General features: G+C 46.4%; 1 protein-coding gene across 1 annotated transcript; it reads left to right on the plus strand.

Annotated features, from left to right (window-relative positions):
- The first annotated feature begins 206 nt into the window (after positions 1–206).
- On the plus strand, positions 207–9,196 carry LOC135829611 (RING finger protein 32-like). The gene is made up of 4 exons (XM_065342007.1): positions 207–770; positions 4,738–4,899; positions 7,432–7,532; positions 7,932–9,196. The coding sequence occupies exons 1-4, from the start codon at positions 537–539 to the stop codon at positions 8,701–8,703; spliced, it is 1,269 nt and encodes a 422-aa protein (XP_065198079.1). The 5' UTR covers positions 207–536; the 3' UTR covers positions 8,704–9,196.
- Positions 9,197–15,467: the final 6,271 nt, after the last annotated feature.

Raw genomic sequence — 15,467 nt, forward strand, 5'->3', positions numbered from 1 at the left:
AGATGTTGAATAAATAAATAAATAAATAAATACTCGCGCCATGCTGACTGAGCTAGCTGAGCTAGCTAGCTGCTGTCAGCGCTGTTACCAAGGTTTCATCATTCTGACATTCATCTCGTTTTCAGCCCCTGACATGGCACGACACCATGGTGCCGGACACGGCGCTAGCGCTACATTCAAATGTTTCTTTGAAAAGTTTCTTATCGTGCATAATTAGCTGTTACGCGTATTACATGTTACCTAAGTCCTTTGTTGATTTCCTTTCTTTCTTGTCGGCGTTTTGCGAGTAGGGGCTTGCAAGTCGAGCATGGCTATTTCCAAATGCATGCTAGTAGTACCCATATGTTGCTTCTAGAGGTAACATTGATTTTCACGGTGCGTGTGTGGTCTGCAGTTTACCTGTGTTGAGAGTCACCAGCTGAGAAAGAGAGAGAAAATAGCTTTGAGGTATTCTTGTCTCAAGTTGGCAGTGTATTGAATTTTCCGTCAGTGCATCTTGTTTTACAAGTAGTTACAGGCGAAGGCAGTAGGCAACTATGCGTAAGCAGCAGAGACAGCCGGTGCGTAAAGCTGGCAAAGGCGCGGACGAGCTGCTGCCGGGTCTGGTCGTTCGCGATGCCAAGACATCACCAGCAGTGTGGACAGCCGTTGCTCTGCAGCAGGCCAGGTTGAAAGACCTGGACATGTCGTTTCCACAGTCTTTCTCTCTTCCGCCTGTGCACGGTCAAGCTAGTAAGGCCCAGCGTGCTGGAGCTGGGAAGTCACTCAGGGTTAGTACTAGTACATACACTGTAGGAGAGTTAGGGAATCAATGGGAAAATACGTTGATACACGTTCCGTAATTATAAGAAATTGTGGGTAGAATTCCATTCCAACCCGACGGGTTTCCAACAGAATCGTATTTCCAGAGGGGAGGGGGAGGGGTGTGCAGAAGGTAAGCTTACAGTCCGTTTCAAAAAGATTTGCAATCCTGGCGATCGCCCGCGGAGTTTGGTGTCTTACCGTATGAGCACTCGAGCGCTGCCTGGAAAAACTCACTGTGAACTCGAAGAAATATTCCGCGCGAAAGCAGGAAAAATGACAACTCACTCACGTTGATACAGTCATGTACGTCTGGTTTACAACAAACAAGTTCTTCCTCGTATCGATAATGGTGTCAGAGAGGACATGTCGAAACGAAACTGTTGTAAATGTTGACGAGCGGCATGGGTCCCAATTCGTTTTGTGACCAAAATAGTTTCTTTGAGCTGCGATGCAATTTACTCACCGTGTGACGAAAACGACATCGACACGGACTCATTCCCAAGGCCATGACTTGGCAAAGCTATCCGTGTGACTTCGACGACATTTTGAGAAAAGCAGATGCTTGTGAACGCTGATAGAAGACGCGACCCATAGAAGACGGTGTTGACTGCTAAATTCAAATAAATTGGCGATCTTGAAATACTAAAATAAATCTCTAAAAGCTACAGCGCGATGACTTCCATTATAATTCACTCACATCATTGCAGTGTTGTGGGTGTGTTCACATGGCGTGAGCCAGTCAAGTGTCAGTCAGTTAGGCAGGAAGCGCGAGCTCCAGCAACAAGTCGTTTGGTGCAGCCATCTTCTTTGTCTTGTACCAGCTTGATCACCAAAACAATGAAAAAAAGTTTGACTTGTAGGATAGTTTGGGATTTGAACTCACAACTTCATGGTCCGGCAGCAGACAGCATTCATAACCAAAAGGCCAAAAAGGAAAGGATAAATCGTGGGTTTTGATAAAAAATCGATACTGGCTTCCTGGGCAAATTGTAAACCATGGGAAAAGGCCGGAAACCTGGCCGAAATTCTAACTCCTTAGCGGTTGGTCCAATTGTTCCGAAACCTTCACAGAACAATTTGCCGTGTCCTAACAAGCCATTCTATGTACTTTGTTGTCCAATTTTCCCTTATCTTCATACAAATCTTCATTGCCCACGCTGCAGTCCAACAAGACTATAAACAACGGAGAACCATATGTATGCGGGTCACATTTTCTCCCTCAAACCATCTCCAGAGATTTATTAGAGAGGGTGAATTCGGAGGTGGTATCGCGAGGAAAGCTTGTCTAGCCTTTACACAGGCTGCTCCAGAGTGACATAAAACAAGAAAATAAATGCATGTATGAAAGGGAGGACAACAGCCAGTAGCCAGCTGCCGCCATATCGGAACAAATGCTGAGGATATTGAATGAGCATTCAGTTGGTTGTAACTGCGAGATGTAAGCAAACAGCAAGATGTGTTTTGTCAGTAGTCACATGATTGTTGTCGTCACAAGTTGGGTTAGAAGCCAGTCTTAGGTTATGGCCAAAGAGGTGCCATCTTGTTTCGACAAAGATCTTCCCCAGGGGCTGGGAATTGGTAGGATAATACAGCTCGTTGTTTTGATAGCTTTAGGGTACATCATCCTGATTGCTGTTCACAGTTGTTGTCAGTGGAATGCCTCTTACTCTTTGATGAACCTGCTCGGCACTCCTAGCGTTGAACGGTTGGACAGGAGAATTGGTGTGATGAATGCTTTGTATGGCTCGCCACGTCTGTCCTCTCTTATCAAGTTATCTGTTGACCTCTCACCCACAGTGCGCAAAGCCGTTGAAATGGACTTGTGGTCAGCTGCATGCGGCAATATATTTCCTCTCTGCCCCACAATAGCGATCCCAGCTTCTGGGTCAGCCACCATTCCTCTGCAATGCAATCACTGAACGTCTCAATATGAGTAAACTCCGTCTTGCTGGAGTTACCTATCAGAATGCATTGCTTTAAAGTCTCCCCGATGACAGGGAGGCATGCTGGAAATCAGCTCCCTCGGATGATAGAAAGTCTCAATCGTCGGCAAACAAGCATTATGTGTCTGTGGGAAGGTGCAAGTCGACATCTCGTTGGGTGTGAGTCAGTAATTTATTGCACGTTTTTCAGTCTCGGGACTCTCTCTAGATATGCTACGAATAGCACCGGGGAGAATAAGTCATGCTGTGGAGTGCTTCTGTTCGTTGTGAACTCAATCCTAACTCTTCCCGGCAGTCGGACCTGCAATGTTGTGAACTTGAGAGGATACAACACTGTAGCATCGTTTTTTTTGCCAAGAAACAAGGTCACAACGCTGATCAGCTTTGGATGTGAGCTATTGCTGGATGCCTTCGACATAAAAAACAACAATAATGTCACACTTTTGCTTTTTGCGTTGGTATCGGGCCATAGCCCAACGGTAGGGCCAGATTTTGTCCTGGCACAGAAGCCATATCATTTCAACTACACTGAATCCGAAAAGTCAACGTTTCCATGACTCCAGGCTGTCATTACTTTTCAAGTCGACAAAGTAGTGATTGAAGCTGCAGCAAGCAAGCCCATACATCGGGTACTTAGTCTTGGGCGGTCAGAGTAGTGACAACAGTCGCACCTAAAAAAGTGCTAGTGGTGTCCACTACATGTTTAGATAGTTTCCCTTCACAGCAGGGTGACACATCCGCGTGTAGTGACTGGCCTGGAGCCCGTCCAGGTCGTCAATCCACTGCTGCTACATAAACCATTCACACTTGCAGGCAGCACGAGGGACGTACCCCATCATGTAAAGTACTTCTTTATTGGCATAGTGAATCCAATTCGACCCAGAAGTCGATATTTATAAAAACTCGGATGTTGAGCCAATAGTAACAATGTAAAGAGAAAATGACCTATAAGTTACTAGTTATGACCAGCAGTCCACCAAGGTAAAGAGATAATATACAGTCAGATAGTGCGACAACTAGGTTGTTGTTGGAACTAGGTGTTAGGTCGTCGAATTTCTCGATATCCTTGTCTGTTTTGTGAACTCATGACGGCCGCTAACACCCGGTAAACCCTAGCGGCAGATGCAGCGACTAACGGTGGGGGTGAGTGGATAAGTCTCACAACCAATGGCACAAGTGCTGAGAAACCCCATTAGCTGCATCCATGTACTGTACCCCTTGTGCCTGGCCGCAAGTTCCCAGTTGACTGTCTCGTTACCTTGGGGGACTGTTAGTCATAACTAGTAGCTTGTAGGTCCTATTCTCTTTACAAGTCGATATTTGTTGACTGCTGGTATCATTACTTACATTGTGAATTTAGGTCCTCTACAGTAGAGGAAAAGGTTTAAAGTCCCAAGCTACCAATATAAGGAGTCTAAAAAGTTGAATTGAAGTCTTCAAATACTATGTGGCATTTGGATCAGGAAAACTTGTGGGGCCGGCCTACTAGAAATATAGTGACGATTATTTTTGGCCCCGTACTGGTGTCCCAAATCCCTGCCGCCACCCACGCTTACCTAAGTGAATATTTCTTGAGCCTTCCCAGCAGATCAAGCCGATCAGAGGCATTTATGTGGTGTTTCTTCTCACTTTCAGCCCTGGCTAGAAGTGGTCGGAAAATGTCTCTAGATTCACTGTTCATCACATCCAATGTAACGAAAAATGCATACTCTATCCAGGAAATTTGATACTTACTGTTACACTTTGTGTTTGCTTGCAGTCGTGTGTGTGTGTGTGTGTGTGTGTGTGTGTGTGTATGTATGTGTGTGTGTGGTGTGTGTGTGTGTGTACGTGCGTGTGTGCGAGCGAGCGTGCACACATGTGCTTATGAATGTGTCTGCTTGTGTATACATGTGTGCGTGCGCGCGTGTGTGTGTGTGTGTGTGTGTGTGTGTGTGTGTGTGTGTGTGTGTGTGTGTGTGTGTGTGTGCATTGCATCGATCTTTTGTAGAACAGCACTCGGCCGTGTGGCAATAAGAAGGCTCTTGATCCGAAAGCCAATAGCAAGCAGGAGCGTGTGCTAGGTCCAAAGCAGAAGCCATTGACGCTGGCACAGAAGCTAGGTCTTGAAGAACAACCATCGCCATGTCTCAGTGAAGGAGAGTGGAAACAGGTACTGTCACTATGCTATGTGCCAGATTAACGGTGCGTCCTTAACCCCTTTAGCGCGAGCGTCGTACTGGTACGACGCACATGAGTTGCATGCCCCACGGCCGTCGTACTAGTACAACGAGCGCTGTACACTGTACAGTGAACCTGCATCTCATAGTCGTGGGGTCCGTGTTGAGTCCATAGTGACTTGTTCAAACTATCGTAACTCACTCAATACTTGGTCGATTGTCACAATCGAAACATGTATCTGCAAGACAAAACTCTCAGCTGGCGATAGAAACAATCGCCGAAGCGATGCGACTGCCGGTTGTTGAGATATGCGACTCGACACGGCAAATTTCAACTCGTTTTTTTGCGCAGTCTGCAGAACGCGTATTTTCCATCATGGATCATTTGTGCGCTACCTGCTGCCATGGAAACAAGATTCAAATGATTGTAGTGGATCCCGTGAGTCCTCACAAAAAATTTGAGCTCGATACGAGCAAGGAGACCGAAATGGCAGCTGAATATTTGAGCTTGGTTAGTCTTGGCCGTGCTCAAGTCTGTCGAGCGCGTGGATGAAGTTTGCCAGACTGTAGCACGGGGTTTTGGTTTTGCTCCGAGCTGGGTTTGACACCAGTTTGTCACTCGTCTCGAGACCTTTCCAGGAAGCTCAAAATCGTGCAATTCGTCCAAGGGAAGGTAAAGTTATCGATCCTTGAGCAGCTAGTACTTTCATGGGAAAATGCGACTTTTACAGGTGTTGTCGTGGGGCGCGCTCAGGTAGCGTCGTGCTAAAGAGGTTAACGTCTAAGAAAGTGGGATAAATTAGGAATGGGTCTCGAAGATTTCAGGTATCTTTTGCACATGTGAAGCGCCAATGGGACCGCGATTTTGAATGACACCAATGTAGTGAGTATATACGTATGTGAAAAGGGAATGTCCAAGTTTCAACAACCTTCGAAGTTCGGAGAGCATGGGGAGCTTTGGAGAGTCTCCCGAAATTCAGACAGGATATAAGAACACTAACTTTTCCGAGAGGATATAGAACGCACATTAAAACTCAGCGCAGGCCTTTACTCAAGCACAGTGCCACTATAATACTTCCTCTGTCAACAAAAACTTCGTGATGCATTTAGATGGATATGAAAACGCTTAGAACAGGTCAAGAACAGTTTGTATCGACTGCAAATCACTGGACGAAGGTGATTCAGCCTATGTACAGCGTCTTTACACGAGAAACTGTTGGCGGAATGAGCAGAGAGTTCAGTTTGCGTCGCTTTCGCTCGATTCATTTTTGACCTGCGTCGCTGTCGTCATCTGCTGCACGCAAGTCGTCATCTGCGGTACGCGAGTCGTCATCTCTCTCAAGTCGTTGCTCAGCTCATTTCAGCCTTGCCTCGGCTTCTTTGATCACACTCCGCTGACCTTGATGTCGCCGTCGTTCAAGTAAGTTGGCTTTCAAGCTGCGTGATCCGCCGCGATGGCGATTACTCATTTCCACCAGGGAGTCGTGAAGAATATTTCACGACTCCCTGGTTCATCTTCGCTCTCCAGAACTCCTCGAAAGGTCGCTTTCCTTGCATCGTACCTCTGTCATGGCATGCCAGGGAAGACCAAGAAAGTGATTGCGATTCAATTCACGGCAGTTTGTGCCCAAATCAGCCTCTCAAAATTCCATCACGAAGTTTTTGTTAACGGAGGAAGTATACAGTAAAGTCTGTGACTAGCGACAACCCCTTGGGGCCAGAGAAAGCGGTCTTTAGTGGCAGGTGGTCCTTAGTTAGAGGTTTGCACCGCACAACCATACATGAATGTGAAACCGTCCGCGCCTGGCGAAGTGTTTTGTAGTACCAGGCTGGTCGCTAGTCACGGTGATCTTTAGTTACAGGTTTTTGTGTAGTGACTCTGTAGAAGTTTCTATTCCATTATTCGCCCAACTGCTGAGAATGCTCAATGTCATAAACGTCACCTCTTCTGAGCCTGCTATGTGTAAACGTTACCGAAATCTGCTGTTGTGCTGACGTGTGTGAGGTTTTCATAGCAGTGTTGTTCGTAGATGACAATGTCGGTGTTGGAGATGTGCTGTGTTGAGTGATATCGCAAGGACTGTGTGCCTCTCAATGCAAAGCATATGACATGATGTCATTGTTTGACGTGGGATGTGCTAAAAGTGACATCACAAGCACTTCACGCCGCTCGATGCGAAGCATGTACAGGGATGTTGCTGCTTGACGTGGGATGTGTTGGCTGGTGTCACAAGCACTGTGCGCCACTCAGTAAAAGGCATACCCGATGATGCATACCTGTCAACCATCCCGATTTGGCCAGGACCGTCCCGATATCGAGGGTGGTAATAGGCACCCAAAAGTGCACTAGTTGCATACCTCACAGCTCCACTTGTATACATGTTCATACCTAGGTATGTGTATGCCATTGTATCGATCTCAGGTTGGCAGGTATGCAATTTCATTGGCATCAGTTTCACACATGTCAGTGTCACACTCTGGTGAGTCTATTCTGTATTGTGTCTTGACTCTTGTGTCATGTTCAGGTCAAACAGAAATCATCAGTGCGTGGTGATTCTGAAGCTCCCTGTCCAGTATGCCATGATGTCTTCACGGCAGAGAAACAGCAGGTCATTCTCTCGTGCAGGTAAGATGGATGTAGCAGCGTTTACGGCCATGAATGTAGCAGTGCATTAAATTTTGTGTTTTTCGTATTATTGGCACTATGCACCACAGGCATACACAGAGTGTAGAAGGGGAGGGAGGGTCTGGGCTGCAAGTTTCTATTCACCCATTTTCTCTTCACCTGTCTGTTTCTCCTCTGTCCTTATGCTTCTTTCCCTCTCTCTCTGTCTCTTTCTCTCTCTCTCTGTCTCTCTCTCTCTCTCTCTCTCTCTCTCTCTCTCTCTCTCTCTCTCTCTCTCTCTCTCTCTCTCTCTCTCTCTCTCTCTCTCTCTCTCTCTCTCTCTCTCTCTCTCCATCTCTCTCTCTCTCTCTCCCTCTCTTCCTCTCTCTCCCTCTCCCTCTCATCCTCGCTCTGTTTCAGTCACACATTTCACCTGGCATGTTTGGAAGCGTTTGAGAAGTTCACCGCCAAGACCCGCGGAGGAGAGAGGACAGCATCATCCGGACACCATGGTTGTCCCCTGTGCCGTCGGCGTGACTACGAGAAGAGACTGATATTCGATGGCGAGCGCTCGCATCTCTGGAAGTCAGCTTGTCTTATTCAGGCTGCATGGCGTAGCTACGCCGTTCGCAAGTGGTACACGAAAATGCTGTACTCAATGCCAATGCCCACGGACAAAACATTACAGCGACGCTACGTTGAGAGAAAGATTCATCAAGTGTCTGATAGTGTAGTCAAGGCTGAAGCCAAACAGACGGCCGAAGTGGACAAGCTGCTAGAGGAAGTTGATGATGCTCTGGCACTGAGTCGGCAGATAACCAACGAGGCAACTCTCTTCCTCGAAAGCCGAGCAGAGCCAGACGACCTTCCCAGGCAAGAGCATTACGGTGGTAAATGTGACAAGATTGATTGGGATTCTGTCTCACGACAGGCCAAGACACGGTACGGTCTTGACGGCACGTGTGCTGTGTGCGTTCGACTGCTGACATCACCAGCTGAGTGTTCAGCCGGCCGCGTGCCAGCTGCACGTGGCCATACGGTGGCACTGCTGTCCTGTGCACATGTCTTTCACACTGCCTGTATTCTAGCCGTGGAGAACTACAGCTGTACGTCTGTGTTACGCTGCCCGCTGTGCCGATGCTCGTATGTCAGAACACAGTGGACACCATCCAGAGCTATTGATAGTCCTTGATTGTAACATTAGAGTGTCCACTGGTACCTCACTAATTTGAACAAAATGGACATTAGTATGGGCAATCCACATTCTATCCCTTCTTCTCTCCTCTTCAAGAATATTTTGTGGCAATGGCTTTAGTTCTTTTTCCTTGGCAATTCGTGTAGTACAGGTACTGTGAAAAGAGAGAGAGACAAAGTGAGAGTGAGTGAGTGAGTGAATGAGTCACGGAGAGAAAGTTTCCATTCGCAGTAATGGTAGCATGTCCCTAGCACGGACCTTCATCCGGCTTGCCCGTGTTTCCCACCCGGCCTAGTTATGACACCGTCAATACTCAGAATTCTGATCATTTTTACCTTACCCTAGCAGAGCTATTTTTCAGCAATATCATATCACTAATACTCGGTTTCATCCGTGACAGACTGTGGCCGAGTCTGCATCATCTATCAGTTATTCTTATCATTGTTTGCATCCTGGCAATCATCACTAATTGGAGTATTTAACCTGTGGAGGAGTAGTAGCTTGGTGCTGTTTGATGCCCGGGAAACCCGTGCACGACCTGTGTTGTGCTCGCATCCTTGAATCTTGCCCATGTTGGAGGAAAATGCATGGTGTGGTTTCAAACACACCGACTATGTAAAGTATATGTATGACCTCTGAGTGCTGCAAGTAACAAGGGTACAGGTTGAGAGATTGGTTGACTGCTTGAATTGCCGTGCTATGGCTGTGTTAATTTGTAGAGGTTCGATTCCAGAAATAATAAGAAAAAAGTTTGTTCAAGATGTGAAGTGTCTATGTGAATTTGTGTAATTGCCTGAAACTTTTGGCGCTGATCTGTTGCTCATGTTGTCATGTACCGGTACTTCGAAATATACAATTAGTCATGGAGCTGTGTGGAGGTATATGCCTTTTTTCATTTTTTTCTTGAGAAACTTTGGTTTAGAGTGGCAGGGCTTGTTTCTAGACCCAGGTCCTTCTCGTGCTGCGAATGTTGGTTCTTTCCCAAGACCCCACCATCCACCCTTTTCGGACCACTCAACATATAGACATTCCTACTCCAGCGGCTATACTCTCACAAATACATCCCCGTAGCAACCCCGCCAGCAGGATCGTTTCGAGTTCCTGCAAGAGTGCATGAAAACCAGAGCTCGGATGGGTGGCTGTCACGGCGGAATTCCGTGATTACATCATTTTAGTGATGTAGTGCGTACAAGCAGGATTCAAGCAGGTCTCTTTCTGCACAACTGCAGCTCAGTTGTACGCACTACGCCATTTCCCGCCTCAGATCTGGGCCAAATATGATGTAATCACGGAATTTCGCCGTGACAGACACCCATAGCAGAAAAGGCCCCAAGCTGCACACTCTGGTTTTCATGTACTCTTGGTTCCTGGCACACAAGCGCCCGCATGCAACCACACACCACATGGACAGCTGATGATGACAACAAAAACACTTCCGTAACGAAAATTTAACAAAGCCAATCATCAGCACTGTCATGGCAATGCATCACAGCATGCCATCCAGTAACCATGGTAATGCATCACAGCATGCCATCCAGTAACCATGGTAATGCATCACAGCATGCCATCCAGTAACCATGGTAAGCGGTCATGGTTAGGGAAGGACGCGATAGGGACGGAAGATAGGAAATATGCGGGGATAAGTTGCAGCATACACTTTTAATTCAGCAAAATCACACAGTGACATCTGCAAGAGCGGGAGACAACTGTATAATTGTATTCCTACTTCCTTTGATGCATATCACAACAAAAAGAAATGGTAAAGTGTTCCGACTGTGAAGCTTCCACCAATCTAAACTTCTACTGAACTGTGCTGAAAGGAAAAAAAGTCTGGGGCATGCTCACTTTCCCGGCCCCGGCTTACCCGGCGCTGGTAGAATGATGATAAATTCTGGTGAACATGATGTTACAGTGTTCATGACCTGCATACTCTAATCTAAAGAGCTAGACCGCGTAAGCACTCACATTCTATAGTAGAAGTAACCTTGCTGTAAGAATTTCTACGTTGAAAATCTCTAAGGCATGCACACATAACTTGCCACAGCTTCCAAACAATAGCTCAGTGTCAGTCTCCAAACTGTGAATACCAAACAGCAATTACACCGATGGCCACACAGCGGGCCTTAGTGCAGAAACGTATCCATTAGAATGGCATGGTAGCAGATGAGGTTCTCACTGATCGGTGCTTCATGCAATGAAGGTCACGCACGAGGTTGTAGGACACCGGCTCAGATCAGTTAGTGATGGCATCATCAGCACGAGATCACTTACGTCACGGCACTGCTTACTACTGCACGCACCCATCCATGCATAAACACTCTCCCTCTCACTCTCTCCCTGGCTCTATGGCACTTCTGCCTGGATGAAATGGACTGTACAGGCTGACCAGAGCTGTGTTGAATCTGCAGTGAGGAGTAGAAGCCAAAACGGGAAAAGCAAACACAAAAGCATTATGGAATGTCACTCTCAGCTTTGTCCTTATAAACTGACCCTAAGGTGGATAGGAATGCGCAGGACATGAGTGAGATCCACATCCACCCAGGTGGATAGATTTCCCTTGTCCTAAGGACAACTGGAAAGGAGTGGAAATCGCATTCACCCCCCCCCCCTCCCCCCCCCATGTCGACTCCCTGGATGATACAATTCCAGCCTGGTTCTGACCAAGCGCGCCTCAATTAATTTTGAAATGCTTGACTAATCCGTACTGTGCATATCACAGGGTCCTTTGTACGGTGATGACAGCACACCACATGCACAAGGGTGGAGGACGCGCTGTTGGGACAGACTAAGTGCTCATCACTGCAGCCAGAGACCAGTGCAGTTGGCAGGGCCTCGGTCACGTGGCCATATGAACCATGTGGGGTTGTGCTCTTGGTTCAGATATTCTTCGTCAAAAAAAAAAGGGGATATCATGCCTGGTAAATTATCAAGCAAGGCTTAAGATAATTTGGTGCAGTGCACATGAAGAGGGTGCTTAGCTTCACTTGACAGAAACAGAGCGAAACGCATTTGAGCTGTGAACTTGCACACATTTGTGACTTAAAACTAGTGTTTAAACCGAACACGGATTCTTCGAACGAATAATCTATCGAATAACTTTGCCCTCCATCGAACGAATAATCTATATTCTATCATACGCATGATGGCATTTTTCAACACTTTTTCAGCACTTTTTAAGTAGTTTTTTTAATTTTTTGCTGATTAATATCGGATTTTGTTATGTGGAGGTGCAAAACCGGTTAACCTATACTCGTACTGCCAAGAGTACATAACCCCCCAGAGTGTGCAACGCCTGATCCAGCTCTACATAGGGTCTTGGTCGAAAGTGGTCAAAGACCGAAAATCACATTCACTGCATCCATGTTTCCCTCGTATGGAAAGAACAGAAGTATTACTAGATACCGATAGGAGATTAAAACTTGGAGGAGAGGAGATTGAGAAGAAATACTACGAGCAGATCTACGCCGTGCAAATATCAACAGGGTCAGCACCAGGGAGTACATGTAGTACATACTAGTATTGTACTACTCCCTGGTCAGCACTGAGCATAGACTTTTTTTTTTTTTTTTTTTTTTTTTTTTTTTCGATTTCTGATAATTCCTACGACTATTCGATTATTCGTTCACCCCACGAATATTCTAAATTATTCGATTATTCGATTATTCGTTTCAACACTACTTAAAACCGCATACAAAAAAACACCACCACAGCATAATGTTCACTGTTCGAGGGAGAGACACAAACAGGAAAAGTCTGAAGAAAATATTGACTGTCACCACCAGGACTCGAACCAGGGACCCTCGCTTGTAGCCAGCAATGCTCTAACCACTGAGCTATGGTGTAGTCGCCATCCCAGCAGAGACCGTTCAACGTTTTCTTCAGACTTCGTGTCATCATTTGTTGACGGATTTCCATCTGGTGTTTGCTCAATATGAAAGCTGGAGGGGCACGCTACCACAAGGGCATGATAACTCAAAACTTCAAAATTCGACCCCAAGCACCCTTTCCACGTGCTCTGCACCATGTACCATACAGGGTTCTTGTAAGCAACGGATCAGGAGAGTAACAGGCTGTAGCACCTTCTTACTCTAGGTGGGGTGGTGCTTGCCCTGGGGTATTGGGACCGCTAACTTGTGCCAAGAGATTTTGGAAGTTAGAACGAACGGCCAAAGGCTATAAATCTTGGATAATGAGCCAGTATTAAATGCAAAATAGAAGAGGAAAACACATGGGAACGAGTTATTAAGCAACTATCCACGACTGCAACAAGATAAATTTAATGTTGAATGTCTTAGTAGCCTGTCCGTTTTGTGCCGTGTTATCGCACGTTCTGACTGTTTATTTTCTTGTTACTGTCGTGGATAGTTGCTGCATAACTCGTTCCCATGTGTTTTCCTCTTCTATTTTGGCCATAAATCTGTACTGTAATTCTTAGCTGAAGCACTGAAAACATGACGGACAATGTCATTCAGGAGTAGTTAGCTGCTCACTGTCACAGTTCAGGCTCATCGAAATCTCAGTCGGATAACTGCAACGTAAGCTAAGAAGAGGACACATCTACGAAATATCTTTAAAGTAAAGTGAAGTTTGCACGTCCGCGTTACAACTGGCTATACCTTTGTGTTGGGAAAGTTTAAACGGCAATGAAGCAGTTTCAATGTACATGTAGATGGATTGTTCTCAGTCAGGGCAATGTTCTTGAAATTTATCCTACCGTCTTGCACGACTTATCCAGATCATAATTATCCATTCCTCAACAGTGATGTTTGCATGTTGTGAACTGTTTCGCATATGGGCGTGTGGGTCTATGAGAGTTTCGTTTTGAAAATATTGATAACTGAAAGCCTGAAACATCAATCCAATTTTAGCTGTCAAGCCCATAATAGTTATATTTTTTTCGTTCAGGAGGGTGGGGGGGGGGGGGGGGGGAGGGAGGGGCGTAACAAACCTTACGGTCCGTGAAAATTATTCAGAATGCCAGATGGCTCATAGCTCTTTGTGGTTCTGAACACGATTGTATAGTCGGTCGTAACATGGACGTGCAAACCTTACTTTTACTCACACTGTATGCCTGTAATACTTACCTTGATTGGGTGGCTGTCTACACGCATGTCATCCTGTCAATCAGTTACTGAGCCAGTCCAGACTGTCATGTGCACGACACCCATCCTGCCGTACCACTGCAGTGTAGCATGATGGTGTAGCATGCGTGTGTCCGTCTCCATGCTCTAGTCTAGATGTTCAGCTGACTTTGGCAAGCAGCTCATCATGACATAGGAGTTTTGGCAAGCAGCTGACACCAATCATCTGCCTTGCACTTCATCGTCTTCAATCCATATTGAGCTCCACTGACATAAGATTACAAGCCACCGTCCATTCATGCAGGCACCGATGACAGCAGCAAGTTCTGTGTAAGCTAGCTATGTGAGCAATATATCCGCCGGGCCGATCTACCAAACTGTCCAAAGGCACAAAAGTAGTTGAGTAACCCAGCCAAAGCAGTCCTGTACTCCTGACTCAGGTAACCTGGTTTATCAGCGGAGCTCACGACTCATGGAATGATTATAAAGTGATGACTGTGTGCTAATCATGGTAATAGAGAGGTGATTGCAGCAGCCAAATCAAACCATGGTCTCCCAGCTTGTCATTTCTATACTTCAGTAGATCAGCAGGCTGCTCCCAGGCGATCGACCTTCTCTGGCGCTGGAAGATCCCTCGTAGTATCGGCATAATTATTATTGTTACATCTCTCATTATCTGCTCCACGCCGGAGCGTAAGACTATCCATGGCGACTCCCACCGTGGTGCACTACACGGTGGATGGAGAGGATGTTGTGGCATGGTTCGAGCAAGTGTCCAAGAACGGTTACGCCAGGACTATGGGTGAGTGGGGCGAGAGAGCGGTTGGTATACACGCACGCGCTATACAGGGCGAATGCCAGGGACTACTGGAGAAGGGTGCTGGCGTGGTGCGCCTGGAAGCTTACCAGACAAGCAAAGACGAGGGTGGCAAGCTAATTCGCGTGCATGTGAGCAAACCAGAGGCTTGGCAGGTATTCACAGACCATCACTACTGAGACAACATTTGCTAGAAATTTGTTTCCTTCTGCGGTATGATTAATTTTTACCACGTGAGTGCAATAGATAGATACTCGCTGTGGATTTTATCTTCTATTTTCTGATCTCCCCGCTCCATTTTCACCATAGTTACGAGTCTCACCAGCGCTAGCTGATCTGAACTTTTTTTATTACTTACTTCTGATTGATGCAATGTTTATTACACTAGATTTAGCACTTCAAAAGTACTCAGTTCAAAGACGAAGTACATGACAATGGAGTAGCTATCTACTGTAGCATCAGCGCAGCTGCATGCACTCTCGGTCTCCCCCTCCGGCTCCCTCTCTCTCTCTTGCACTTGGAGATAGAATATCACATTTTGAAATTAAGTTGGGGGTAGAAGCCCCTGCAACAATTTTGGCCCAGTTTTTCGCGAAAAAGGCGACAGTGCCAGTGGCCTCGGGGAAATACGATAGGATGGGAGGATAGGATGTCAAGAGAAGCTGATCGCTTCCTGCAGGGCAATGAGTGGCATGCAGTCCAACGGTTTACCATAATGGGCGTATCATCGATATGTTCATCACGCGGTTGATATGAAAACTCAGAGTCGCAGCTAGACACATTTCTCTATTCTTCATGTATCTTCATCAGTCGGTGGTAAAACAACAAGGGAATGATTGGGTCACTCTGCAGCTCCGCACAGT

The sequence above is a fragment of the Sycon ciliatum genome, chromosome 13 (assembly GCF_964019385.1).
Source record: "Sycon ciliatum chromosome 13, ocSycCili1.1, whole genome shotgun sequence".
NCBI classification, from domain to species: Eukaryota; Metazoa; Porifera; class Calcarea; order Leucosolenida; family Sycettidae; genus Sycon; species Sycon ciliatum.

Bases quoted from the DNA above. Each gene is read 5' to 3' on its own strand.
- LOC135829611 (XM_065342007.1), top strand. From the start codon at position 537: ATGCGTAAGCAGCAGAGACAGCCGGTGCGTAAAGCTGGCAAAGGCGCG. The intron at 771-4,737 runs GTTAGTACTAGT...GATCTTTTGTAG, and splicing joins GAGCTGGGAAGTCACTCAGG to AACAGCACTCGGCCGTGTGG. The intron at 7,533-7,931 runs GTAAGATGGATG...GCTCTGTTTCAG, and splicing joins CAGGTCATTCTCTCGTGCAG to TCACACATTTCACCTGGCAT.